The sequence below is a fragment of the Emydura macquarii genome, unplaced genomic scaffold, assembly GCF_026122565.2.
Source record: "Emydura macquarii macquarii isolate MOO-44397 ecotype Brisbane River unplaced genomic scaffold, CSIRO-AGI_Emac_v2 contig_450, whole genome shotgun sequence".
Lineage (NCBI taxonomy): Eukaryota > Metazoa > Chordata > Testudines > Chelidae > Emydura > Emydura macquarii.
The window spans coordinates 11,487,216-11,514,291 of record NW_027130587.1 but is presented as its reverse complement, the minus strand read 5'-3'; the positions used below and the strand labels follow the sequence as shown (position 1 = coordinate 11,514,291).

Here is a 27,076-nt window from a genome sequence, read left to right as displayed (position 1 = left end):
TCTGGAACAACTTGAGCAATGCAGACCAGGTATTATTCATGTCTAATCTATCCAAAGGTAGAAGTGAAAGTTGAACCCATAATAACTTCCTAAACTATCTTGCAAGTTATATGTAAAATCTTATTCGATTTCTGAAATTTTCCACTGAAAGCATACTCATCTGAGGTGATATGTTTAGATGAAAACAGAATGCTATTAAATTCCTCCTGGGGCTGGTTAATCATATAATCATAAAAACATAAGGCTGGAAGGGACTGTAAGAGGGTATATAGTCCATCCCCCTCATGTTGAAGCAGGACCAAATCCATGACTGGTGTTTGTCTAACCTGTTCTCTAAAACCTCCAATGATATGGATTTCACAATCGGTGTTGGTAACCTATGCCAGTATTTAACTATCCTTGGAGTAGAAAATCTAACTATAACCTAAATCTTCCTTGCTGGAGATTAATCTGATTGTGTCTTATCCTACCTTCTGTGAACATCAAGAGCAATTGATCACTCTCCTGGTTATAACAGCCGTTAACATAGCTGAAGACCATTATCAGATCCCACCTCAATCTTTTTTTCTCAAGCCTAGACCTGCCTGTTTTTTAACTTTTCCTCCGTGGTCATGTTTTCTAAAGGTTACTTTTGTTGCTCTGGGCTGGAGACTCTCCAATTTGTCCACATCTTTCTTAAATGTGTGGTACTCACAGCTAGACATACTGCTCCAGTTTGAGGGGTGGGTGGGGTGGACTTAAAATAACATTGGATAAATTTGGGGAAAGATGGATACTTCTGAGACCAGGACCATTATGCTGGAGTGAGGTTACTTCTACATGTGGTTTGGCTGGGATTATAGGTAGGAGGTTTAAGATCTGGCCATGCTTCCTGGACTGATACAGAAACACTGGGAATGCAATTTTGTTTACTCAGTGTTGGTGTTATGGCTCCAATCACCAGGCAATTCCAAACAACTTAATTTTCCCACTTTACACATGGAGAACTGAGGCATAGAGAGATTCAGTGATTTGCCTAGGGCTACATGGGAAGTCTGTGCCAGAGCTGGTAATTAGTCTCAGATTGCCTTAGGCCCAGTGGAGTGTCTTAAACCCAAGGTCATCTTCACAGGTTAGTAATGTGCAGTTAATTCATACATTTGCTATTTCTAGGGAGGACAGTGGCACTTATGGTGATGACAAAGGGCATGATAGACATGACAAAGGAGATGTCATTTCCCAAAGCCAGGATCCTCTGAGTTACAGAGGATGAAAGGGGGGGGGGGGGGATTCAGTGTTACCTAGAAAAAACATGGCATGACTCTCACTAGAGTCAGCATATTTCTTCAAACTAAAATGCAGAATTTCAGCTTTCATACCATAGGACATATTCTATATTTACATATTAGCAAAGTAGAAATCACTAGATCATTTGCATACTTTCAAATTTAATCCAAGCCGTGAAAAATAGAAATGTAATGATGTCTTGGAAAGTACTATGACTTCCTATTGCATTTCATACAATACCAATTCATTTCATTTTTATTGGTAGTAGTGAACCGGCTACAGGGAAAAAAACCAAAGCATTTCAGTGGGGAAAAGTTGTAAGCAATAAACTTTAAAGTATTAGAATATAAATGTCTGGTAACCCTACCAATTTAATCTGTACAGACGGGAAAAAATCTACAGCAAAAAATATGAATAGCTTCTATTTAACTAATATCTCAAATATTAGCTACAGATTAGCTAGCAGTCAAGGATAACAGAACACAAAATTATCCTAATAATGGCTTTCATTGCATTATTTTGCGGCTAGAATGCAATATTGATTAGAAACTCTTGGAATGGAACTAATTGAATATTTGAACAAATTTAGCAGCAACTGCTTAGTTAGAAATGTAGACACAATGTTAATGCTGAAATCATTCTAGAGGTGAGTTCTGGATGCTGACAGAAAAGGCCCAGTGCTATCACATATTTGATTAAACATTTGGTGTGGCTGATTTTGGACCATTTTTAACCATGTAAATATCTGACTGAGTTCAGCTCAGTTCTACAAGAGGCTGAGCTCCCACAGGAAGCAATAGTTCTAATAGTGACACTCTTGCTCATAGTGGGATGGTGCGGAAGGGGTGACATTTGGCTGTGCTCCACAGTCTTATTGATGAGAAAAACTGACCAGGCATAAGGTTAGAACGATAAAGGTGTGCCGAAGGCTCCAGCCTAGTCATTTACTTCTCCCAGGCAGCAAGAAAGGAACTGAGCTGAGTCACATTCCTTCCTGGGGCTGTTCCTTGGTCGGAGCAGTTATACACTGCCCCTTATTTAGCCTAATTCTTGCTCTAGGTCTAGGATATGTTCACTTTGGTATTTGATGTCCATATGTTTAACAGAACTCTTTTACCTGTGTTGGTCAGCTGTGGCATAGCTCTTGTCAAAAATGACCCACTTGACTCATTCATTTTGCCAATGAAAAGTCATCAGTAAATATGAGGCAGGGAAAAGACCTAGCTCACTGTCATGCTAAGAGACATTTAAACAAATAAGACTGACTGATAACAGCAATGATGCTGACTTAAAACCAAAGAAGTGGACACAAGAATACAGCACAGCAAAGGAGTATATGTTCTGCATAGTGCTGGACATACAATCAAACATGCCTCACCCTTAAGTCTAACATCCACAGATGACGTTAGCGGACTTCAAGCTTATGAACATCTTCATTCAGTAGAAGACTGTATTGGTTTCTGAAAATGGTACCCAGAAAACTAAAGAACCTGCAAAGTGCTACTTAATCTGGGGATATTAAATCGATATCAGGATGGGATAAAAGGCTTAAACAATTCCATATTCTTCATCTGTTGAGATCTCGGAGAATCACTCGCAGTCTCGTATTTTACCTTGTAATGAGTTAATTTTAAGAAACTAATATAAGTAACAACCACGAAGAGTACATATGAAGTCTAACTATCTTAAAGGATTATAAAAAAAAAAAGAGAGAGAGAGAGAGAGATAGGTAGTTCTAACAATGGAACAAAATAAAACTTGTACAGAGTTTCCATTCTAAATCTAGGACCTGATTCACCACTGTGTTACTGAAGTTGTACGGCAGTTGAAGATATGCCAATGCAAAATTGGCGATTTAGGATAATACATTAGTGAATCAGACACCAATTTATTAAGCATATATTGTCTCATTTACCGTTGGCACCATTTGACAGTTTATCATTTCAGCTTCATCTTAGGAATTATCATGGCTATTTGGCAGCTTTATTAAATGAGTTTGAAAGGTCTCATTCCAGTTTCTAAGGGGTAAGAGTCCACATCACAAAAACAGCCACCAGTTCACTTAGCACTGACCACGTAGACAGTCTCAGATGGAAGGTCAAGGACCCAAAAAAGGACATGGAAACTACATTTTCCTTTCCCTGCAAGTAGTGGTCCCATAATGTCAGGATAGAGGCATGTTCATGAGGCAAGTTGAAAGAGTTGGATAAGGAACTCCAGTCTCATGGTGTCTCTCAATGCCACACAGCATTTCTCATCCATCCGGCCTCTTCAGTAGTATCAACTCAGATGAACCAGGCTAGATTTTCAGCTTGTGCAAGTCAGCATAGCTCAGTTGGAATCAACTACTTGAAGCAAATTTATACCAGCTGAGAATCTAGCTTGTCTTCTCTCCTTATTTGTCATAACACTGTTAGCATCCTGTACTGTTAAACAAAAACATGTCAAGTAGCCAAATATTTGGTCCTTAGATTGGCATTTTGTTGGCTAAGGTCTTCACCCATTCACTTCTCTGCTTTGTTCCCCTTTAATCACCCAATACAAACAAAAATCCAGTTTAATTGGCCAGTTAAACTAGGTTTATGGCTGCTTTGCATCTCCAAAAGTAGCACAAAGCACCCCTCTGCTTTCCAATGAGCCTATTTCTAGATCTTCAAATGGCTCACACATTTAAATTAGAAACAAAAATATCATGCACATGCTCATTAGATAGTTTTCAGTGTATTGGCACCATGCTGAAATTTTCAAATGCCATAAAAAGCCCCTGATAAAATATTCAAAGTTACTGTGATTTCGTATCTTTATCTATAGGCTAAAAATCTAAAATTCTCTAAACCATATAAGATTGCTTATTAGATTCAAAGGTTTAAGTAAAAAAGAAACAATACAGCATTGCAGTGGGATGGCACCATTACCTACAAAACTCATCGAGAATCTCTTGTAAATGTGGCCAGAAATAGTGAAAAATTCATTAAAATGAATTCACCTCTTAACAACATGCAGAACTTGAAAAATCACTCCAAAGGAATGCTTGGCCTGATCCAAAACCTACTGAAAATCAATAAAATTTTTTCCACTGATTTCAACATTATAATTTTAAATTGTTCCTATTGTGGTTGCACCTAGGAAACCTAGTCATAGACCAGGATCCCAGTGTGCTAGGCCCGGAACAAAGACAGTCCCTGCACAATTTAAACTATAAGATCAGAGACAATAGCTTAATATAGCTAGACAGATGGGGAAGCGTAAGGAAACTATCATTATTAGTCAACTTTTTTTTTTTTTTTTAAGATTTAGAAACTTGAAATATTTATTAACTTTTCCTCATTTATTGTAAGATAAAATGGTAAAGAACAATTTTAACGGTAAGACTTCTGGTAGCGTGCACGGGCACCAGGTCCACCAAACTTCTTGGACTCACAATGACGAGGATCTGCAACCAGCAGAGTCCTATCATACTGGATTAAGATGTCCTTGATTTCCTTCTTGGAAGCTTCATGAACATATTTCTGATAGTAAGCCACCAATGCTTTGGAAATAGATTGACGAATTGTGTAGATTTGTGCTACATGGCCACCACCCTTAACACAGATTCTGTCGTCAACACCAGCAAAGCGTTCCTTGCCCAGCAGAAGAACAGGTTCAAGCAGTTTGCACTGAAGAGTTCTAGGCTTAATCATTTCCAGGGGTCTTCCGTTCACTTTAATGAGACCATTTCCTCTTTTGCAGTGAACTACAGCAGTAGCTGTTTTCTTCTGCCCAAAGACCTGGATGCTCCGCAGGGGCCCCTTGGCCAGCATGGCTCCTCCTACCTTCCGCCAGTGGTCTTCACACACCAACTGCCTAGCTATTGTCAAATATTTTGTAGGCATCACCTCAGAAGGAGATTTTTAAGAATGGATCTGAAGAAGGACCATGAGGTATCTTCGCAAATGTTTTACAAGACGCTGCTCCCACACGTGAGGAGCAGCGAGAAGGTGCTAGTTTGAAATTTTTGGCTTTAGATCAGGCATAAAATCCTTTAATTGCCTTTTCCAGCTACAGTAACTTAGTCTACAAACAATGAATATATTTCTTTACAAAATTCCTGTTCTTATTAGAAATCAAGGAAGAAGAGTGAACAGGTTTTTAATGGTAATTTATCTCAATGTAGGCTTTAAACCCTCCATTTATCTTTGTCACTGCCAACATTTGGATTAATCTGTTGCTCTGTGTTTCTCTCACTGCTGCAAGTCCCAGAAGGTTAAGGAGGAATAGATATACATAGAGAACTGAATCTCAATTAATGCAGGCTCTTGCTAATTTTCCAATACGTAAGTAAGAAACATTTTAATTTGCCACTGTTTTCTCATTGCCAATCCTCAAGGGGAAATACTTCTACATATTTATTTTTTCCTCAAGTCGGTATTTATCACTAAGGGTAGTTGTGTCTATGCCATGTAGATTGCAAGCAATGCCTGGTTTTCTCACCTTCCCCAAAGTAAATATATCAATTAAAATAGGAGGCAATTTAAATATTAGCATGAGGCTTCCAAAGGGATATAAATAATGCCCCAGCAGGTTCTCAGTCAACATTTTTAAAGGGGAACATACAAAATGAATCAAACAAACCCAAGATAGATACTGAAATTATGCACTTAATTGTACAGTAAGCCATGCACCAATATTATTTCCTTCCATTTCAAATAGACTTAGCATATTTTTAAATACAGATATAAAGAACTGATTAAATTCATACTCATCATAACAGTGCTGGCCTGCTAATCACATTATAAACATCCTCAATATTTGTGAAGGGTATAAAATTGATCCACACTGCTATACTGTACTCCTTAAGAAATATTAACAATAAATTTCACCACTGTGTAGAAGGCAGCGCATATACATCAGGACAGCTTTCCCAAGTACCCTGATAAATTATTCCAAATGATGTAGACCAATCACTGAATACAGTCCCTCAAGAAGATGCAATTCTGATGGCCTACTTTTTTAGCAAGCAGGGCTTGCACTTTTCAACAGGGACTATTGACTTACTGTCCTCAGCATTAAAATCAACGGCCAGCAAATCATGTGACTGAGCCAGCCCCAAGAGAGAGTTAAAGGCAGTTTTTAATTTCTTTTTCTAAAATAACCATCTCTAAGCATTGATTTCTTGGCACCAAAGATTATTTAAAAGTTTGTTATCCTTCCCTATTAAGTCTTGACCTCTGTTCCAGCTACAAGCTTTCCTTCAGTTAAAAGTCAAACCAAACGAGAATGCTTTGCTCACAGATTCTTTGGGACGCTTCATTGATTAAATGTGAGATATGGTGTTCTTGTATTTCTTGTTTAGTGGGGGTCTCATTTATCAAACTATTTACTCTTGTTTCCTGAGTTAGGACATTCAGGGAGCCTCACATCTTGGAATGATTAGAATAGGAAAAAAAAAAAGAACCATTTGTGGCTCTCCATTGACTTCAGCAGAGCTATACTGATTTACACCAGCTGAGGATCCAGCCTGTGGTTTTGGCAGCTAAATTAAGATGACATTGTTTAGGGAGGGAGGACCTGCCCTACTGTATAAAGATCATTGGTTTGTATATCAAGTCTACAGATCTTGTGTCTGCCATTGCAAGTTCCTGATGCTTCAGAAGAAGGGGAAAGCCTCCTAAAACGAACATGTTGGAGAATACTGTATGTAAGGAAGAAAAAAATATCTTCCTTATGGCAATCAGTTTACATCTGAAGGCTTGAGATTCTTAGCATCCAGAATTACATCTATATTGTTCTATTGCCTTTGATTATAAAATTACCCAGCTTGCTTTTAAAAACAGCCATGATACTTGATTTAGTAACTTCCAGTGATTGTATGGGCTAAATTAAGCCCAGGGATATGACTGCTTCTACCAGCCAGAAAGATTCAGGGCAGAGGGCCTGCTCACAGGGGCACCAAGGCACCTGTAACTCTTCCATAGGGATCCAGCCATAGTTTGAAGTGACGGGAGGAAACATGATTAGTCCAGCTAGCAGATGTGCTGGCTCAAGAGATACAGCCTTCACCTAACAGTCTGCTTTATGTGGTCTTGAGCACAAGATGAAGCAGGAACTCCCAACTGGAGCTGGTCTGAAAACGAGAGAGGTGGTTCCATGAAAAATTTTGACTTTGCGATGAAAAATCTAAAATTGCAAATCTTTCAGTTCTGAAGTGCTACCACAGTGCCTCAAGAGAACTGTAATTCCTCATGGTACCCATTCTCCTCCTTAGGCAGGTCTCGCTGGTAAGACTGTATCTCCCATGATGCCATTATGGATCTCCCTGCTCCATGTTGGTGGGAGGGGGACAGGCAATGCACCCTGGCGACTCCTGGGAGAGGACTTCCAGCCAATGGAGCTTAGCACATAGGCCAGAATGGGGATGCAAGGTGCTCCAATTATAGCTTCCATGAGGCACTTTGCTGGCATAGCATTTGGAGGCAAAATATTCCTGCTTTTTGATAAAAAAATCTAGATTTTTCCACAGAAAGCAGATGCTTTGTAAAATAAATTGCTTAGTTGAAAACCCAATTTTCCATTGAAAGATAGTTTTGACAGATCAGGGAGTGCCATTAGCTCTCTTTTAACTTGGGGGGAGGGGGAAAAATCACAAGATCACACACTCTTATGGATTACAGATGAGATTATCAAAAGCATCTAAATAACTTGAAAGTTCAAGTCCCACTGAATGTCACATTGGGTGCTGAGCTTATATGAAAATCTGGCCTTATCTGGGAGTGCTCACAATTCATGTTTCAACAGAACTTGTGGGAAGAATTTTCTATATTACCTAAGTGAGTTAGGAGATTAAGTCTCATTGGAAGTCGATAAGATCTATGAGACAGAACTGAAACCTAAAATTTTGGATTTGAATCCCCAGATCAGAATTCAACCTGATATCTTCCATCGTGGGCCAACTCCAAAAACTAGAACAAGCTCCCCCTCCGGCCACCACATACAAGTTGCAATTTTCAGTTTCAGGATACAATTTTCAACTAGAAAACTTTGAAATTTTCATATTAGGACGTATTGAAAAATGCACTTTGGATCTGAAAGAGAAATCCCTTGTAGTTCTGAGCCAACCTCAATGAAAATTATTGAGGTGGATTCTGATCTAGGAGTTCAAATTCAAAATTTGAGTTTCCATTCTGGCCCATTTCTAATAATGACGCACTCTATGTGAACCAAAACAGCTGTGACTAAGGAAAAGAAGAAAACATTTAAACTTTTTTTTAAATAAACGTAAGAGGAGCTGTCACATAGCTGCATTTTCCCTTAAATTAAATATGTCCTTTTGAATTTTCTCATAGTTAACAAATTCATTCTTTTTAGGAAATCACTCTAGAAAGAACCATGTTGTCTCTTTATAAATCTAACAATAAAGGGACTTTCAACCTCTTTCTGGCTTTGGTGCATGTGTTCATTTCTCCATTGTGCTCCTAATTCATTAATCTTCTATAGCTGTGCTCCAGTCAAGAAGTTCTCCTGCTGATTTCCTTACAGAACAATGCTTCGTATCTGATTTGATTGGTGTTTACTGTACAAAATAAAACAAGAAGATTGTACAAACATGATTCATCTTCTTGTGCTTTTGCATCATTTGTTTGGTTGTTTTTTATTTAAATAGAAAGAGTAAAAACAAGCTTTAACCAGGAAACCTGCTATCAAAGATAAAAATAAAGCTCACATGAAAATTGACATCTCCCTGAATTTTGGTCTTTCCAGGACATATTTTCAAAGAATCACGGTAGAGCTGTTTGGGAATTCTTCAATGACTTTTTTTTGTTTTTGTTTTGTTTTTGTTTTTTGTTACTGAAAAATACCAATATGTCAAAACCTAGACTGACTGTTTGCAAAAACAGAGTTGGTTTCAAGACATGTCCCAACTCAAACATTTTTAAGGGGAAAAAGAAAGTTTCAAAGTTGTTGCAATGTCCCTTTTTGGCATTTTTTGAACAGGAAAATGTCAGGGTTTTTTGCACTGAAACAACTTTTTAATTAGAAATTTTAAATTAAGAAGATTAAAAAACAAAAACTCAAAACTGAAACAGTGTTTTGAAGTGATCAAACAAAACATTTTGGATTGACAAACCATTTCTGTTATTTGTCAATTTGTGAAAATATTCAAGATTTCACCTTCTTTTCCCTCCCCAGTCACGTATGGAAAAATTTCAAATTTGCAAAAATTCAAGGGACAGGAAGAACTTTTCCCACCCAGGTCTAGAAAATCTGACCCTAGTCAAGTACCCAGAGCCTACAACTGGCACCCAGAAATCTCATAAGAGCTGAACCCCCAGCATGATGAGCTCATTTGAAAATTCTCAACTTGGTGATTGTTATTGAGGACATGATCCTGCAAGGCATGCTGGGTACTATACCCCAAGTCACTAACATCCGGAAGCACACTGAAGTCAATGATATTATTCAGGTACTTAGAGTATGTGATTAAGGGTATGTCTACTCTGCAATTAAAAGCCTGCCACTAGCCCATGCCAGATATCTCAGGCTCGAGGGTGTAGACGTTCAGACTTAGGCTAGAGCCTGGGCTCTGGATCCTGCAACAGGGGGAGGGTCACTCTTAGGGTAAGTGCTAAGCCCCCTGCTGGATCAAGCCCTTTCCACCCCCGTCTGGCAAAGACTCATGCACAAGCTTAATTTTAAGTACATGGGGAGTCCCGTTGACTTCAGAGGGAATACTGCAAGTATTTAATAACAAAGCACGTGCACAAGTCTTCGTATGATCAGGACTTAGACTGCTTTTCCTTACAGACCCGTGTTATTCTGTGTTTGTACAGTGTGCAGGTACTGAGCAACACTGCAGCACCCTCAGCAATCATTGTCAAAACTTGAATGAAATAACTTTTAATGAGGAACACACAGCTTTCAGAGTCACGAGCATGCTTCTTTAATTAAAAAAAAAAAAACCAATAAAACAAGCTTGAAGTAGCTATGGAAAGACTCCAAACACAGGCGACGATCAAGTTGGATTTCCAACAAGAGTCAGGCGTGTTCACTCTGAATAGGTTTTGGGAAAGAGCCAAGAGGCTTACAAAAAGGTGATTCTATTAGCTCAGATTAGAGGCAATACGGCATGGACTGAGGACCCCAGAGGAAGCAAAAGGACAGGCTGACAATGATCCTAAAAGGGGAAAAGAAGCATTTGAAAATACATTTAAGTATGCTCCTGAGCAGGGAAGCTTTGACGCAAGAACCACTCTGGGACATTAATGGAAACTGAAACAACATAACAACCATTAAGAGGCAACGGCAAAGCAGCAGCAGTACAAACTGACCTTTCTGGGTCTGCAAACGATCACTTCAGTTTTCTCTGAATTTAACTTTCAACTAAAAGCCCATTATCTGCTCCCACTTGAGCTCTGTGGGCTTCAGACTCTATCGGAGGAGGACAATTTGAAGCTTTATTTAGTGCTAGCCAGATGCTTTTGTTTGTTTTGAATTACAGATCCTAACAATTCCTTGCCCAAGGAAATTAGTACCTTCTTGTCATATGTTGACAGCTATGGAACCCTCCTTAAATTCCAGCAAGTCCATGTAGACAAGACAACAAAACCCTAAATTGCAAACACAGTACAGACATATAAGTCACTGCATGAAAATCATCCTTTTATCATATAGAATTCAATATATATTTTGTTTGAGCCATCATTTTTTCTAAGATGGCATTTTAGGCCCCCCCATGAAAATCAGAGGGACTACTTGTAGTAGTAGAGTTAAGTATGTGTCTGTTTGAAGGATCAGGGCCATGTAGTCCAACATATCCACATGCTATTTATTCAGCTGAGGTAGCCGGTGCCTCCCTGTTTAATATAGGCTATATCTGCTCTAGGTCATTATTATACACTATTACTACCACCAAGTCTAATATAATTCTATGTCACTGGCCTGGATTTACAAATAAGAATGTAAAGTTGGCTTCTAAATCCTTATTTAGGATCTGATTCTGCAAGTCCATATGGACAGGTGAAGCCTATGTCTTTGCACTTTTCCTTATTTCCAAATAAAAATCTGTTCTGTATGTAAGAGAAATACTGACTTGCTACTAGATCCTTAAGAAAATCCATGAACTGAATACCCTTTGAGATCCAGTTTTTGAATGTCTTGATCCTTTTTCTATCCTACATGGGCATCATTTCTGAAAGTTCTTCCATTTTGAATAGTTAAAGAATATATGCATGTATAAATGACTTATTTGCATGCAGTAGATGTGTTACAGGATGTATTAATTGTTGCAGTTTCATGTTGCTTGAAGCTAGATATTTAAAGACATGTTTAAAATGTGCCTGTGTTATTGCTGTAATAGCCAAAATGGTAAATGTGAGAGTGAACAGCCTGGCATCAATGGGAGTTTTGCCAATGACTTCAATGGGTCCAAGATTTCACCTAAACCGATTTTAAATGAACACAGTAAACATATCAAATCATATTCCAGGCAATGTACTATAATAAATTATTACTTTTTATTAGCAGAACTTGTTTCAATATTAAAAGAATCATAACATCTGAAAGGTAGCAGATAGCACAGTTTTTTTAAGTATATTTTCCACATCTGAAATCCATCCGTTTTTGTTTTTCTTCTCAATTATTTGTTTTGGCCACTGAATTTTGAACTCACCATACTATCCGGCTCGCATGCTTTTGCTGTTGTTTCTGTAGTTTCTTTGTATTAGGCTCTTAGACCAACTGTTGCCTTTACTCTTGGGGAAATACTAGCTCACTGTGTGCGCTGAGCGACAGTTAGTAGTAAGATAATTAAGGTTTCCCGTCAGCAGTAGTCCGTCACCTCGCCTTATAAGTTTACTTTCCTGTTCCGTTTCCTCGGAGAATTCTACATGAAATTCCACACTTGTCCTTACCAACTTCCACCTAAATGGTCTCTTTTCGTATGCCAATATTGGCAGCCATGGCTGTAGTAAGTTGGAATCAGTCCTAGGTCTAGGGCTGAGATCTGGTACAAAACCAGGGCAAGACAGTGATCTCTCTCCACCTAAGAGAGCCACTCACCACCTACTTTTAGACATTATGGGCTTGATCCCAGCACCCTTCAACTCCACTGGACTTTTCCCCTTTAATTTAAATGGCAACAAGATCAACCCCTGTAAGAATATCCGGTTGCATGTAAGCCCAGCACAAATACACCAAAGAAGAGGTCCCCAAACTGTGGGGCAAGGAGGAATGTTTGGGGGACGAGATAAGGCCCGGGCCAGCCCCACAGGGGGCCAGCGATGAAGCCCACCCAGCCCTGGTCTTTGCCCTGCCCCCAGGCAACATGGACCAGGAAAGGGGGAGCATGACTGAAATTTTGGGGACCAACACACCATAGGGAGGGACCTTGATTCAGCAAAGCACTTTAAGCACATGCTTAAAGTTAAACTTGTGCTTGTGTCCCAAGTAAGTCAAATGAAAAGGGCCAGAATCTTTAGAAGGGAATTCCTCCATACCATGGCTAAGACTTGCTGTTAGAATTTTGGGGAATATTTCATCAAAACCTTTTATTGGAAAATGTCGATTTGTCAAAAGCAAAAAAAAAAACAAAAAAAACTTTTTACTCAAAATGGACCTTTTCATGTAATTGTTTCTACTCAAGTTTTCCTTTAAATGTTTCACTTTGCTGATTTCAAAAAAACTTATGTTTTGAAAGGACGGTTTAGAAAGTAAGCTAATTATAGTAAAAATTTAAAATGATCAAAATCAAAAGAAAAAACACATTTTGTTTGACCCAAATCTTTGTGCGTGGGGTGGGTTTACGCGCGTGAGAGAAAATTTGAGATTTCAACTATGTCTTGATTTGGGATGGGAGCATGTTTTGAAATCTGTAAAATTTTCATAGGATGGGGAAACTGTTTCCCAGCTGTATCTACTACTCTCTTGCTCACAGTAAAAAGCCTAGACCATTTGTCAAATTGTAACAAAGATTCCATATTTGTCTTTGATTATTCCATTTTATTCTAATTTTTCCTTCTGACAAGAGTCCCCAAGTTTGTTTTCTTTAACTTTTCATTTATTTTTTTTTTAATATAGATGTGCTGAAGATGAAACACATGGCTTCTTTATTCCATCTGCACGTATAAAGTTTCAAATGCTTTTCAGAGGTGGCATTGTAATTAGAGTAATTATTATAGGGCTTAATGTAGCTAGAGGCAGAATATCAAAGAGAATATTATAATAGATCCTTTCTTTTTAATGTGGGTTAACAGGTCATTGACAAACCACCACTGATTCCATTAACTGGAAATTCTAATTGGCAAGATAATTATCAGTGAAAATACGGGTAGGAAGAAACAAACAAAGCTTTTATTAGAAATAGGTATTAGCCATTCTCCATATCAGACGATTTGTATATAGGTTCTGGTTATGAATGTAGGCAGGCGAATATATATGAAGACCATTTTAATTGTAGTGCAACTACAGCATCTTCTAACAGGGGGTGAAGTAACCAGGCAGGGGAGGGCAGGTCCCAGGCTATTTGTTTACATGAAGCCAACTTAAAGCACCCATCAATCTTGCAGGCAGGAAGACAGGATGGTAGACCATTAAAGCTAATGCAAAGACACTGAAGCTGAAAAGAAAACTCCTGTCTTGGACAGAAGGGAGTTTTCCCTACAAAAGTGAGCATAATGCCAGGAGAAAAAGGGGGTGGAGGTAGAGGGAAGAGCAAAAACCTTTTAAAAACAGGCTTGGGTTTGGCATCCAGAAACTGAGGGATCAGCATCTAAGTGGAGTCAGGTGCTGTCTGTCTGTGAAGCACTGGATCCCCTCTAGGACAGAGGGTGCACGCTGGGAAACGGTTCAGAGGCAATAGGTAACTTGTATTAGAAAAGGGAATTTAGTGAATATAGAAGGGTACAGCCTGAAATTGCATCTTCATGTTTATTTTCTGTGTAAGTTGCATGAGTTTGCTTTTCCTTACTATTTTTTCTCTGACTCTATGATTATTCTATTAAAGAAGCTTTTTCTTTATTTTTACCCTCAAGCAGGTCTCTCTCTTGAGCAGCCTGCGTGGAGCATGTGCACCAAGGCGAACTGATAATTGGGGGCAGGTTTCATGCCTTCGGGGGTGGAGAACCAGAGGTGGAAAGTCAGTGTCTGGGAGTTAAGAATTCGAAGAGATGGATTTGGAGGGCCACTTGGGCTTAGGGGACACTGTGTGTGTGTGTGGGTGTGTGGAAGTGAGACAACAGCAGGGCACCCTGCATCCAGGTCACTTTTTCCACCTGGGCAATGCTGTGGGGCCAGCATCAGGAGCAGCTACTCTCTGCCCTCCCCTTATGCAGCCCAAGGGGGGGAAGTGACATGGATGCAGGGAGCCCTGACATTGCTTCATGCTTTGCCACTCACAACCCCCTACGGGTGCATGGAGGAGCAGCTGTTGAGGTGGGAGCAAGCAGCAATGCCAACCGCTCCATACATGCAGGTCTGTTTCCCTAGGTGAGCACAGGAGGGGGCAGAGGTGCAGGATGAAGAGGGCACAGTGCAGGAGTTGGGGAAGTGGGGAGCCCACAGGGGCCAGGGCAGGCGCCCACAGGGGCAAAGTGGTCACACTCAGAGGCTTGCTGCATGAAAGGGGTCACCAATACAAAAAACGTCTGAGAACCACTGGCCTGGCCTGACTGCTTATCATCCTCAAGAAGGGCAAGAAGGGGTGTGTGATGAACAGACCAGTGCAGCCTGAAAACACATGACAAATGGTACCTCTCAGCAAAAATTTTAAAGGTGGACATTGGTGCTTTGAATAGATTAAGACCAGAGGTTCTAGTGAAACCATTCACCCCTTTGTCATCTTTAAGGAAGCATAATCTCTAAAGGTCAAAAGATTTTATTACCGAAGGGAAGGGACTCTGAACTCCTCATTTTTAATCAGAGATGTGGATTCAAAACAGTGCATTAGTACATTATCTGTCACGGTGTTTTTTGAAAGCTTAAGGGCACAGAGAGCTTAGAAACACAGGAGCAAACTCTGCACAGTAGCTGTATGGCATGTTATATTTTCAGCAAGCTGCTCCTGAATTTGGTTTTGCCTGGTTATCGGCTACATTACAAAAGCTTCCCACAACTTTCATCCTATTCTGCAAGCTCACAAATGAACACGGACCAGCAGCAAAGGTCACAATAATTGCCAGAGACAAGGAATGCAGGTTCAAGGGCTTAGCAGGCATTTTATTCAATGCTTCCCTTCCAGTAAGTTTGGGAGGCGGAGGGAGAGGTGCATTTGATGCAATGTGTCATTTCCCTGACATTTGCTTTTGCTTAAAGGAGAAGAGATCCCTCTAAAGAGTGGACAGCATTTAGGGCCTATTCCAAAACCCATTGAAGTCAAGGAGCATCTCCATCAGGGCCCTGGTATTGAATTTTACAATTCAGAATAGTAGTATTAAGTGAGAGAATATAAAGGAATTAGTATAGTATGAAATTCAATAATTTGTTTTGTGCTGTGACAATACCAGTCCACTTACTGTACCAACTATGCAGGAATGTAAAGAGAACATTGGATATTGTTAAAGCAGAAAGAAATGAAATTGGATCCTTTACTCAGCTAGCAGGTACCACTGCTGGTGAAGGCACATTTTTAGAAAGCAATGAGCCACATACATCACTGCAGTCTTTTGCACTGCTGTATTTATATATCCACCTCTGACTGTGCTGTGAAAAGTAAGATTATGTTTATCAGCACAAAAGCAGAAAGAACTGTGTTCTGCAGAAAGAGTGCAAGATAAAGTCTGTCTCCCAGTGGAACAAAAGGTAACAGAAGCTCCTGCAACATGCAAGCTTTCTATGTCCTTTAGAGCTAACCCAAGTCAAAACTTGGGGATCCTTTGCTTATGCTTAGAAATGTTCGCATCTACAAATTTCAGACAGCATAGTGATACAGTTCCTTCTAGTCAGGGATTTTTATTAAAAATGTGTTCAAACTGATGGAACAATCACCAGTACCTGCCTCTTCTTCAAGGGGGAGTAGGGGAAGGGGAGCAATCAACAAAGTCATTGTCCTTTGATGCTTCACAATGGCTCATTTGGTTTCAATGGGCCTTCATGAGGGCAAGACCAGCAGTTTACACTAATTGATGCTTCTTTCTTGTTTGGTGAGTTACACAGTTACAGAGATTTACAATGCAAACAAACACTCAATACAACTTTATACCATGGGCTACAGATATTATAAATAGAATCAATACATGCAGCATCCTACAAGCAATTCATCAGGTTTAAAAACTAAACACATTATCAATTTAACATCTCTTTTAAAAATGCCAACACATGGATGAGCCAGACTCGTTTTCAGCTATGCATTGCTCAAAGAGACCTACAGGCCTTGGCATGAGCTGGCACCTGGTCTGCCAGTGTCACATCCCCTTCTAGACATTGAAAGGTACAGGAACAAAAGTCCTCTTTACAGTTTAAAGCCCAGATCACCAGAGCAAGGATCTAAATGTTCTGTTTTTCTCAAAGAGAATGTTAAAGTGGCTCTTGTTCCGTATTTCTTGATGAACTTATTCAGACACTGAGTTAGTGCGAAAAAATCCTCTATTCTGAGAAATATGCACAGCTCATTGTTGGACCAGAATTTGGTAATAGCACCCATTTGAAAATGAGCACTTTTGTATTTTATGATTTTTTGTGGCCCTAAAAGTGTCCCCACAAAAGCGCTTGGTTTTTGATTTTGTAAGTGTCAATGTAAAATTGCCAGATGACACTTACCTATGGCACTAAATGCCCATTCAGACTGGTTGTTATGCGTTCACATCAAACAGAATGCCAGACATCAATGGAGAAAACAAAGACATGTACTGCCTTGATAGCTAGATAGGGCTTACGCCATGTCTACACGAGAGAGCTTACAGTGGCACAGCTGTACCAATGCAGCTGCGCTGCTGTAAGATTGCTTATGTAACTGCTCTATGCTGATGGGAGAGAGTTATCCCGTCAGCACAATAAAACCACCTCCACGAGCGGTTGTAGCTAAGTTGGTGAGAGAGCTTCTCCCACCAACATAGCACTGACCACACTTGCGCTTCTTTCAGTGTAACTTACGTCGCTCAGGGGGGTGGGTTTTTTATATTCCTGAGCGACATAAGTTATATTGACAAAAGTGGTAGAGTAGACATGGCCTTAGAAGGAAACAAAGCCACCCCAACGGCAGATCACTTGGCCTGGGGAAATCTTCTGGCAGAAATAGACTAAGGTATCTGGAGAAGCTACTGACAATCCTTAGGAAAGGCAGTGGGCACCTGCATGGAACTCATTTTGCCAAAGCATACGCCAGCCATATACCAACCATATACTGCAGCCTGTCATACTAAAAAATGTAGCAACTGAACAACATTTTTGAAGTGGCAAAGACAGGGAACAACAGTGTTACTAAGAGGAACATGGAATAATAAAACTAAGTCCGTTTACACCTCTCATTCCTAGCTTTTGTGGAAGTGTCAGTCTAATTACTACCAATAAACGAAAAAAAGGAAAGCGAAAGAAAACCTTTCCTCAGGAAGAGCATCAAGTAAAGGAGGCAATTTTCAACATTTCTGTTCCCCCCCCAATATTCAGATGCAATACAAAATGTGCGACATTGAGACTTGCGTTTCAGCCAAGCATAAGGACAGGACAGACTGCACAGCAGGACCAGCTTACAGAGAAAAATAGATCTGAATGTCATCAGCATAACAGTCATAATTCACACTGTTGCAAGCAAAGAAAAACACCAAAGGAAGCAGTTACTGTAGTGCATAGGGCCTCTATGAGAACCCTGAGGAACTCTAACCAAGACAAGGTCAAATGAGCATTTATTAAAATCCGCAAGAGACCATGGCTGGAATAAATACGATATAGACAGACACCCACTCACTAGATGCAAGGTGGTCCCTGTGAAGCACAAATTCAAAAGCTGCCAGCAAACCTGATAATCCTAAAGCAGGCAACATGCTAGAATGAACTAGACCAAATCCACTACAGATCCCTTAAAGCCAGATCCTCAGTTGATATAAATCAACAGAGGGTCTAGGCCCCAAACCACAATAACGCTGAAACTTCTTGTATAGGTGAAGTCTAGGGTAAGATTATTATAACCAATTCAATATGACCGATTGGTAGAACAGGGTTAATTTCCAATGCTATGAATGAGAATCCCATGGGTGATCCCCCTGAGACTTATTGTGTGCGCTTCCTGGCCCAGTTACTTTCACATAAATGTTCATTTATTGCACCAAGGCCTTGATCCAACAAAGCACTTAACTACATGTTAAAAAACTTAAGCATGAGAGTAGTTCATTGAAGTCCATGAGTTAAGTAAGGAGCTTAAAGTTAAGCACGTGCACAGCTCTGTTGGACTAGACGGTCAGGTGCAGTATATTTAAACGCCTTTTACCTGATAATATCAAAGTCCTCTTCTTTAATCAGCCATCAGTCAACTATTGGAGGAAGGCTTCCTTCACTAAGCATTACTTTCTTGACTCTCGTGACATTCCTATCCAAGCAACTCCCATCTGCTTGTGTGTCCATCTAGCTCACAGATGTCCCATGGATTATAAAACAGAGGGCATTGGGCTAAAACCCTTGTAAATGATGTATAAACTGAGGCATATGTGGTTAAGGACTGACCCAAGGTCACACAGCAAGGCAATGACAGAGCTAAGAATAGAAGATATGCTATAGTGCAAAAAAGTTATAAGCTTGATGCAGAAATTGGGTGAGGATCCATGGTTTGTATTAGGTAGGTCAGATTAGAATACCATCATAATGGTGTCTTCTGACCTTAAGAAAAAAAGAAACACAAAATTCTAAGAATTTTGTAATCAGTGAAATATGCAAATACACCACCAGACCCAAAGTGCATCCTGCAAACTCAAGACTCCAGTGGAGAGATGAGCAAAGAGGTCTGAGTTTACTAATGATCTCACGCATGCATATCTGAAATGAACAGCTGCAATTCAGAATGTGCACCCATAAATGGATTTTATATTGAAGTGAGCAAACTAGAGTGGGTTTAAGGAGGTCAAGAAATAATTAACCAAGAATAAAGAAAGAGAAAAGAGCAAGATGAGATACTCAGATGAGAGACAATGATTCAAAGCAATGTTAGAAGAGAAGATTATGATTAAAATAGCCAGGCCTTGACAGCTGAAAACAGGAGGCAGATAAAAGAAAACTATAGAAAGCCCAAGGACCCAAAACCCAAGAATAGCTACTCATGAAGCCAAGACTTTGTCTAACTGTCCACACTCTGGTCCAACTACAAATCTCTGTCTTAGGTTAAGGTTAGTCATGTGGGAAGCTGTCGCGGGCCCTATTCCCATGTAGGAAGATGCCAGAACACAGAAATGGGGCACTCGCATTGGCAGTCTGCCCAGAGAAGTTTCAGGTGCCCAAGTCTCACTGACCACGTGCACCCTCTCTGTTAACATTAAGAGCAGTTCAAGAACATCTTGGAGTTACAGCAAGGTCCCAAAGAAGTGCTACCATAGTTCGTCCCATTTGTAGTAAACTCTGAAGTTTACTTTGAATTTTTGTTCTCATCTTTTTTCTGTTATGGACCCTTCTTTATCTTTAGATTGCAAACTGCTTGGAGCAGGGACAGTAATCCTCGCGTGTTTAGAAAACGGCTGGCACTATTGTATATAGAATACCATTACTATGGTTAGTGAAGAGTCAGCCAGATCCTCAGCTGGATTCGGTAGGATAGATCCTAAGACAATTGGCACCAACTGAGGATCTACCTCTGACTTCAGAAGAGCCATGCTAGTTTATACCATCTGAAGATATGGCTCTGTATCACTAATGATTGGAGCTGATCAGGAATTTTCTGCTTAAATATTTTTTCATAGGGAAATGGTAATTGGTCAAAATCAAAACTGTTAGCAAAATAGCATTAGGTTGGACAAAACACTTAACTGGAAAAAAAAAGTGTGGTTGAAAAAAAGTTTCAAGATCATTGAAACAAAGTTTCACTTTTTCAAGCTGAACTGACTTTTGACATTTTTGTAAATTTGGACTAAAAAAGTTAAAATTGAAACTTTCAGAACTGATCAAAATGAAATGTCTGACTGTAATCCCAATTTTTTTTTTATATTCAGTATGCAAAAATTTTCCACAATTTCAATTTTTTGTCATGATTCAGAAAAGGAAAACATTCAAAATGTTGAAAGTACCCAAGCTGCTTTTTCTTTACCAGAACATTCACCTAATAAAAGGTGATCAGAATTTTAATAAATGTCTTGTAATCTTCTTGGTGCAATCCATAAACTCCAGCATGATACTCTGAACACTGTATGTTACTGCATATACTGAAGTCTGTTTGTAACGCTTGGGGATTGTATACGATACAGATAGGTATATTTTCTGTAGTGCACACAAAAGCAAAATTACAATACCAACATTTGTGTTTTGAATTCCAAGCAGATAGGTTTAAAAAAACAACCTGATTTTTTGACATTGCCATAGGAACCTATTAGCTTCAAAGGTTTATAGCCCTCCAAATATTTGGTTTCATTTTTCAGGTTCTCAAACGGATATTATATTGCTCCCCAGCATGGTAGCCCTACTAAGCTTTTATTGCTCACTATGCACATTGCTTTTGACATTGTAAAGGTGAATAGAAAATATAAAGTTTTGTTGGATAAAATGCAATTTGTCATTTTATATGGCATATTATATACCTCTCTTTCTGTCATTGCATGATGTATTTGACACTGGGAGACAGCTCCTCAGCTGGGGTAAATCAGCTTAGCTCCATTGACTTATCTGAAATCCGCCTGCTGCGGAGTTTTTAGACCTTGCTCTGAAGTATCCAGTCCATCTGGTCACTGTCAGAAACAGGATACTGGACTAGGTGGACCTTGGGTCTGATCCTATTTTCCTATGTCCCTATGATTTCAGTGGTGTTATGTTGAGTAACACGAATTGAGGATCACGTCCACTGTTTTTTGTTTTACTGGAGTTTTGCCTAATATGTACTCAGGTGAATGGAAGTTAAAACACAGGTGTTTTTTCTCTACAAAATCATCAATATTAGATTATATTTTGTGCATCAGATTTCACAGCACATTGCATTTTTAGGGGGTTTTTTTACACTAGTTTTAAGTGGTCACTTTAGTTCAATTCTACCAACAGCAAGGTTAGCATTACTTTAAAACACACAAACAAACAAAACACCAAGTCAGATAAAAGATTATCTAAACAAACTAACGTGAGAGGAATTCCCATTAAAAAAAATAAATTGCCTTCTTTGTACTTACTTTCATCTGCTTGATCTTAAATTAGTTGGCAGTCTGCCGTAGACTAAGTAGGTCATTTATAGAATTTTTGCAGAATAATAGATATATCACAGAAAGTGAGAATATACATATGTTGAAATAATATGAAGGTCGTGGCACACCATGACAAACGCCAAGTGAAGGAGATATGCTCTTCCCTTGGGATACTATTGAATAAAGACTTTATACTGACTAGGGCTGGATTTAAAAAAAGAAATACTAGTGGTATTGGTCTGTAAATGGAAGGATACAGACTATTGATGCACACCTACTTGAAATTCAACAGTTTTGCATTTTATTAGGTGAAGTCTATGTACCATAGGAAGAACAGGGTCAAGGAAAAAGTGTCCCTTTTTCCAAGTGGAAATAATTAAGTTAAAAAATGGGCCCAACAAACATGCAGAATAGGAACCAAAATATCTCCAGTGCAAATATCTCCGCCTGAGTCCACAGAAAAGCGAAAACAATAGAGTGGTGTGCTGACTTTAACGAATGATCATTTAAAGGTCAGTGTTAACCATTTTGTTGCTGATCAAAGCACAAATCATATTATGAAGATTGCATAGTCTACTGTGAAAGGGATATTGACATTTTGGTATCACAGTAGGTAGAGCTTGGTTTGTAGGTGGAGATTGAGAAAGCACTACTCATTTTTCCCCTGGTTCCTCTGATAAAGAGGAAAATATTAATTTTCATGAAGCATCAGAAGAACTGATTCGGAGCTCAATTACTCTCGTTTCATACTGATGAAACTTTAGTAAAGCTGCTCCTGATTCTCAATGGTGTGAGTTCATAAGAAAGCCATGAGTATAACAAAGGAATCATGAACTCACATGACTTGCAACGGATGACAAATAATGGCAGTGCTAAGACACCAAATATCAGATAAATAGATTTCACTTAATTCATAAGATGAAGGATTTAGTGTCACCTAAACTGTCTGAAGAGGGTGAAGGAGACGTTTAGCCTTAATATTCAAGGGAATTGCTTTTTATTAGGGATTCAGTAAATGTCTCAAGTCTCTGAGTTATCCACCAACCACTGAAGTCAATGGTTCTGTCTATCCGTGATACTACTAACAACAAAAAGCCTTGGCTCACATATAGTCATTTTCATCCGTATATCTCTAAGCACTTTACAAAGTAGATAGGCATCATTATTCCTATTTTTATAGATGAAGAAACTGAGGCACAGGCAGGTGAAGTGACTTGCCCAAGGTAACCAAAAAAGCCAGTGGCTGGGCAGGGAATAGAACCCAGTTCTCTTGGGTCACTGTCCAGTGCTCTATCCATTAGGCAACATTGCCTCCCATTACCATAGTATCTGAGCTCCTTACAATCTTTAATGTCTTTATCCTCAACCCCTTTGTGAGGTGAGAAGTGCTATTATCCCCATTTTACAGATGGTGAGAGGCACAGAGTGGGTGTCTACTCTGCACACTAAGCCTGGAAGCCCCTATTCCGTCAACACACAAATCAGTCTGACTCAGTTCCCATACCGCAGGATCCGGCTGAGGGGTGGATCAGAGCCAGAGTCCCACTGCGACTCAGGTCCAAGCCCTTCATTTTGAAGTACAGCTGCAGATCAAGCCTCAGACCCGAGTCAGAAGGTCTGCATAGTGCAGTGTGGACACGTAACCACGACTGAGCGACTCGGGCCCACCAATTGTAAACCCAGGTTTACGATGCAGTGTGGATGCTCAAGCACAGAACTTAGACATACCCAGTCCACAAGCCTTTGTCCCACACACCCAGACTTAGTGTGCAGCACTGGCTTACCACCTCAGGCTAAGTGACTCTCCCAAACTCTCAGGAATTCTGAGGCACAGCACAGGGAATTACAGGTTGATTTACATTAGCTGAGTAACTGGTTCCATAAGTAGCTTCTCCAGGGATGAAATACAGCTCTGAACACTGAACCTGTCCAAGGCCTATGCACCACTTAAGTCCAATTGAAGCCTTCAATGTAGGATTTAAAAGAGAGACTTAAGTGGAATATTGATTTTATGCTGATCCTCTGCACAGGGATGAATTTCACTGTAGGTGATTTAATTTAGGGTGTCTAGAAAAAAGAAGGGTTGTTTTTCATGTTCTTTAATAGAGTTTTATCAGAGGGAGCTGTGTAAGAAACGCTGGTAAAAACTGAAGGTACAGCCTTACTCGAAAATTAACTAACTGAAATTACAGGTCTTCTACTGGCACAAACTCTGAAGTGATTCTCACAGCTTTATCACATGCTCTACAGAATTATTCTGAGCATGTAACATGCAGAGAGAGACACTGATTTTGTACCCTCAACCCCCCACCCCCACCCCAAAACATTCCACAGAGATCATGTTAAATGGCTTATGATCATGCACCATCATATCAGAAGTGGCTTCCGCGACTGACTTGGTAAAAGGATTAGCAGCTGTGAAATGCATCTGGATGATATGCAAAACCCCACAGGTGATCGTGCCCAATCCAAGTTGTTGCCTCATATTTGACTGCTTAGCTTTTCTCTTTAACATGCACATATATAATCTCTCAGCTATTATATGCATGTAATTAAAATAGTGAAAGCTGAAGAACCTGTCTTTGCCCTTCGGATCAACACCAGCCTTCCTGTCAGGGCCCAGCTGACTCAGACTCTGGGAAAACTTGGCATTCAGCTTATCACTCCTTAAAGACAGCATTTCCGCTCACAAAATGCTGTTCCTTAGGCAACCAATATCTATAGATGCATTGTTCACTGTTTGAAGTGCCGTCCTTACAATGACACATGAATAAAATGATAGTCTTTAAAAAAAACCAAACACACGCATGCAGGGCTCGATTCTCCCTCGCCTCTACCTTCTGCAGTTACTTTACACCCACTCCCCACATGGGGTAACATGCTAATCAGAGTGGCAACATTTTACATGCACTTTGCATTGGGGTAAACGTACGAGGTTCAGGCCAGTGGATTGTCAAGCCTGATCAATGTGGGGCCCAACCCCGCACCCACCTGATGTCAATAGATGTTTTGGTATTGACCGCAGGGAGAGTGGATCGAGATGATGGCAATTCATGCTATAAAATGTGGCTGTGCAACGCCTCAGCCACATGGGCTCCCCCCAGAAAATAATCTCACATTCAAGGTCTCAGAGCCGATTACAGTAAGGACTCTTTAAATCACTCTGGCAATTAAAAGGGACTTTGGTGTAAGTGAGAATCTAGCCCTCAGTCTTTATACTTGAGGCACTTAATGATCTGGGCCCAAGGTACCTCAAACATTTCCTAAAGCTGTTAACAGCTCAATTCTACTGGCACAATGCAACTGTCTCCTGGAAGGGTCAGTTTTATTTATGCAAGAGGGACGGTTCTTTGGGGGGACTAGTCCAAGACAGTGGTTTCTGCAATATCTAAGAACTACAAGAAGCCGCACTCCAGCATGAAATGCAACACCAAGCACCATTCTATGGCTTGTCATTATTCATTCCTTTTCAACTGCTGAAAAAAATCAGCCACACAGAATATTAGTATCTCTGCATATCTATCTCCACACTGAATAATTCTACTAGTAATTATTACGAGTTACCACACGATATTGCTGAACAAAGAAAACAGAGCCAAACCTGCCCCCTGGAAAACCCATAGCACGGGTCTCACCTTCTACCCACTTATGTATTAATCACAAGCTCAGAGCGGATTGAAAAGCTCAGGCAAGTGCTTTCGCTGTGGGTTCCTCTGCTGGGTACATAAAAAATACAAGATTAATTATCACTAACTGGTAAATTCTATCACACCAGCTTACCTGTGTGTGCGTGCAAGAGAGCGAGCGAGAGAGAAACAGGATATAATCAAATTTGTTCTCCAATTATTTTCAAAATTCTCTTTTGCCCCCTCCTTCAGAAACAGAGACTTTAGAACCATTTGGAAAATATAAAAGCTTGTATAATTTTTGCTATTTTTTAATATGCAAAAACAACTCTCTTTAAATGGTTTTAAGTTTTCTAAAACAACACCAGACACATTTTGGCCATTGTTCAGCAAAACACTTAAACACATGTTTAAATCCAACCCTACTCAGCGAAACACTTAAGCATGTGCCTAAAATCAAGCGCTTTGCTGAATGGTGATGGTCTGCTGAACCAAGCCCTTAGCAAAGGGTAGGTGCTGAAGTTTAATACCAAACAGCCAATCAACACCAAATAATCAATAGCTTAGCAATGAGTATTAATTAATTGCATCTACCAACAGCCAATTTGCATTTACCATTTCATTGTTTATTTTAAACAAAGCCCTGTGTACTGTTCGAGTTGGTATTTTCAAAACATTAGACGTGGGGGTCTTTCCACAGACACTGAACTTTGGATCAGATGTTTATGTGGTCACGGCCATAAGGCAGGGATTGAACGCACATCTACATACAAGGTCTTACAACTGGCAGTTGCTTTAGCAGAAGGTGTATTTGAGTTTAGGTTATCAGTTCCCTCCCTGGATCAGGAAGACACAAACTGAAGCCAGTTTAATTAAATGCAAACCCCTCTATGAATATCCTCATTTCAATTTAAAAGTGGCTTCTTTCAGTTTGGCTGAACCCTGCTCCGAATCAACTTAAGCTAAAACTAAAATGTCACTTTTAAACCAAAATAAGATTGTCCACAGAGATGTTTATTCTGGTTTAATTAAATCAGTTTTAAAAATCACATCTTAAATCCTGTTGGTGCAACCTGGAACGTATGTAAGCCTTAAACTAAAACTGAATTAAGACACTCAAACCAAAATAAGCACACAAGTGTATAACGGTTTAACTATGTCAGTTTCCAAACATGCATTAAATTCACTTGGTGCAAGCCTATGTGCAGACGGGCCTGACTCTTTACCAGTACACCAGTGGAGACGTTAGTTTACTCCTTAATAAAAGTGCTCAATGTAAGTATAACTCCACTCTCAGTGAAGCTATATTTGGAATTATTTATTCACCCTGGACAGGAGGCTGGAGTCATTTTATTTTAAAAGTTTGTTCTTTCATCTTGGTTTCAGATACAGCTGCTACAGATTTATCAATGGCATCACGTTTTCCAAGTTTCCAAGGTGCTTGCATTATTCAAAAGATAACCCTTTGTGTAATTCATTCTTTACACTGAACAGGCAGTTTACAAGATTACCCTAAACAAGAAGCAAGAGGGTGACCAGATAGCAACTGTGAAAAATCAGGAGGGGGTGGGGGGTAATAGACACCTATATAAGGAAAAGCCCAGAATATCAGCATCGTCCCTATAAAAATCAGGACACCTGGTCACTGTATGAAGCAATAGTGTATGTATAAGGTGTGTGTGTAGCGTATGTACAAGAGATGACTGCCTGATAACATACTGTGCTAGCCAGCGGAGATGCAGATACAGTAGTACATCTTCAGTCACCAGAAGTACATTAGACTAGGTATTTTGGTAACAGCTTTATGACAGGCCCATAGAACAACGTTGGACAAGATCCTACTCTCTTCTCTCACTGGTTGCATGAGGTTGGGGGGAGGGAGGAGGGGGAGTGAGTGAATGGCAATAGACTCCACAC

At 39.8% G+C, this 27,076-nt stretch overlaps 1 protein-coding gene and 1 long non-coding RNA gene across 2 annotated transcripts in view; both read right to left on the bottom strand.

The window, feature by feature from the left end:
- LOC137146436 (uncharacterized) overlaps positions 1-27,076 on the bottom strand; it is a 75,043-nt gene that overhangs the window by 7,315 nt on the left and 40,652 nt on the right. The gene's annotated exons all lie outside the window — the stretch shown is intronic.
- Positions 4,559-5,081, bottom strand: LOC137146434 (small ribosomal subunit protein uS9-like). Its single transcript, XM_067537696.1, has one exon. It carries the CDS (start codon positions 5,064-5,066, stop codon positions 4,626-4,628), a length of 441 nt encoding a protein of 146 aa, XP_067393797.1. The 5' UTR covers positions 5,067-5,081; the 3' UTR covers positions 4,559-4,625.

Coding starts and splice junctions, on each gene's coding strand:
- LOC137146434 (XM_067537696.1), bottom strand. CDS start 5,066: ATGCTGGCCAAGGGGCCCCTGCGGAGCATCCAGGTCTTTGGGCAGAAG.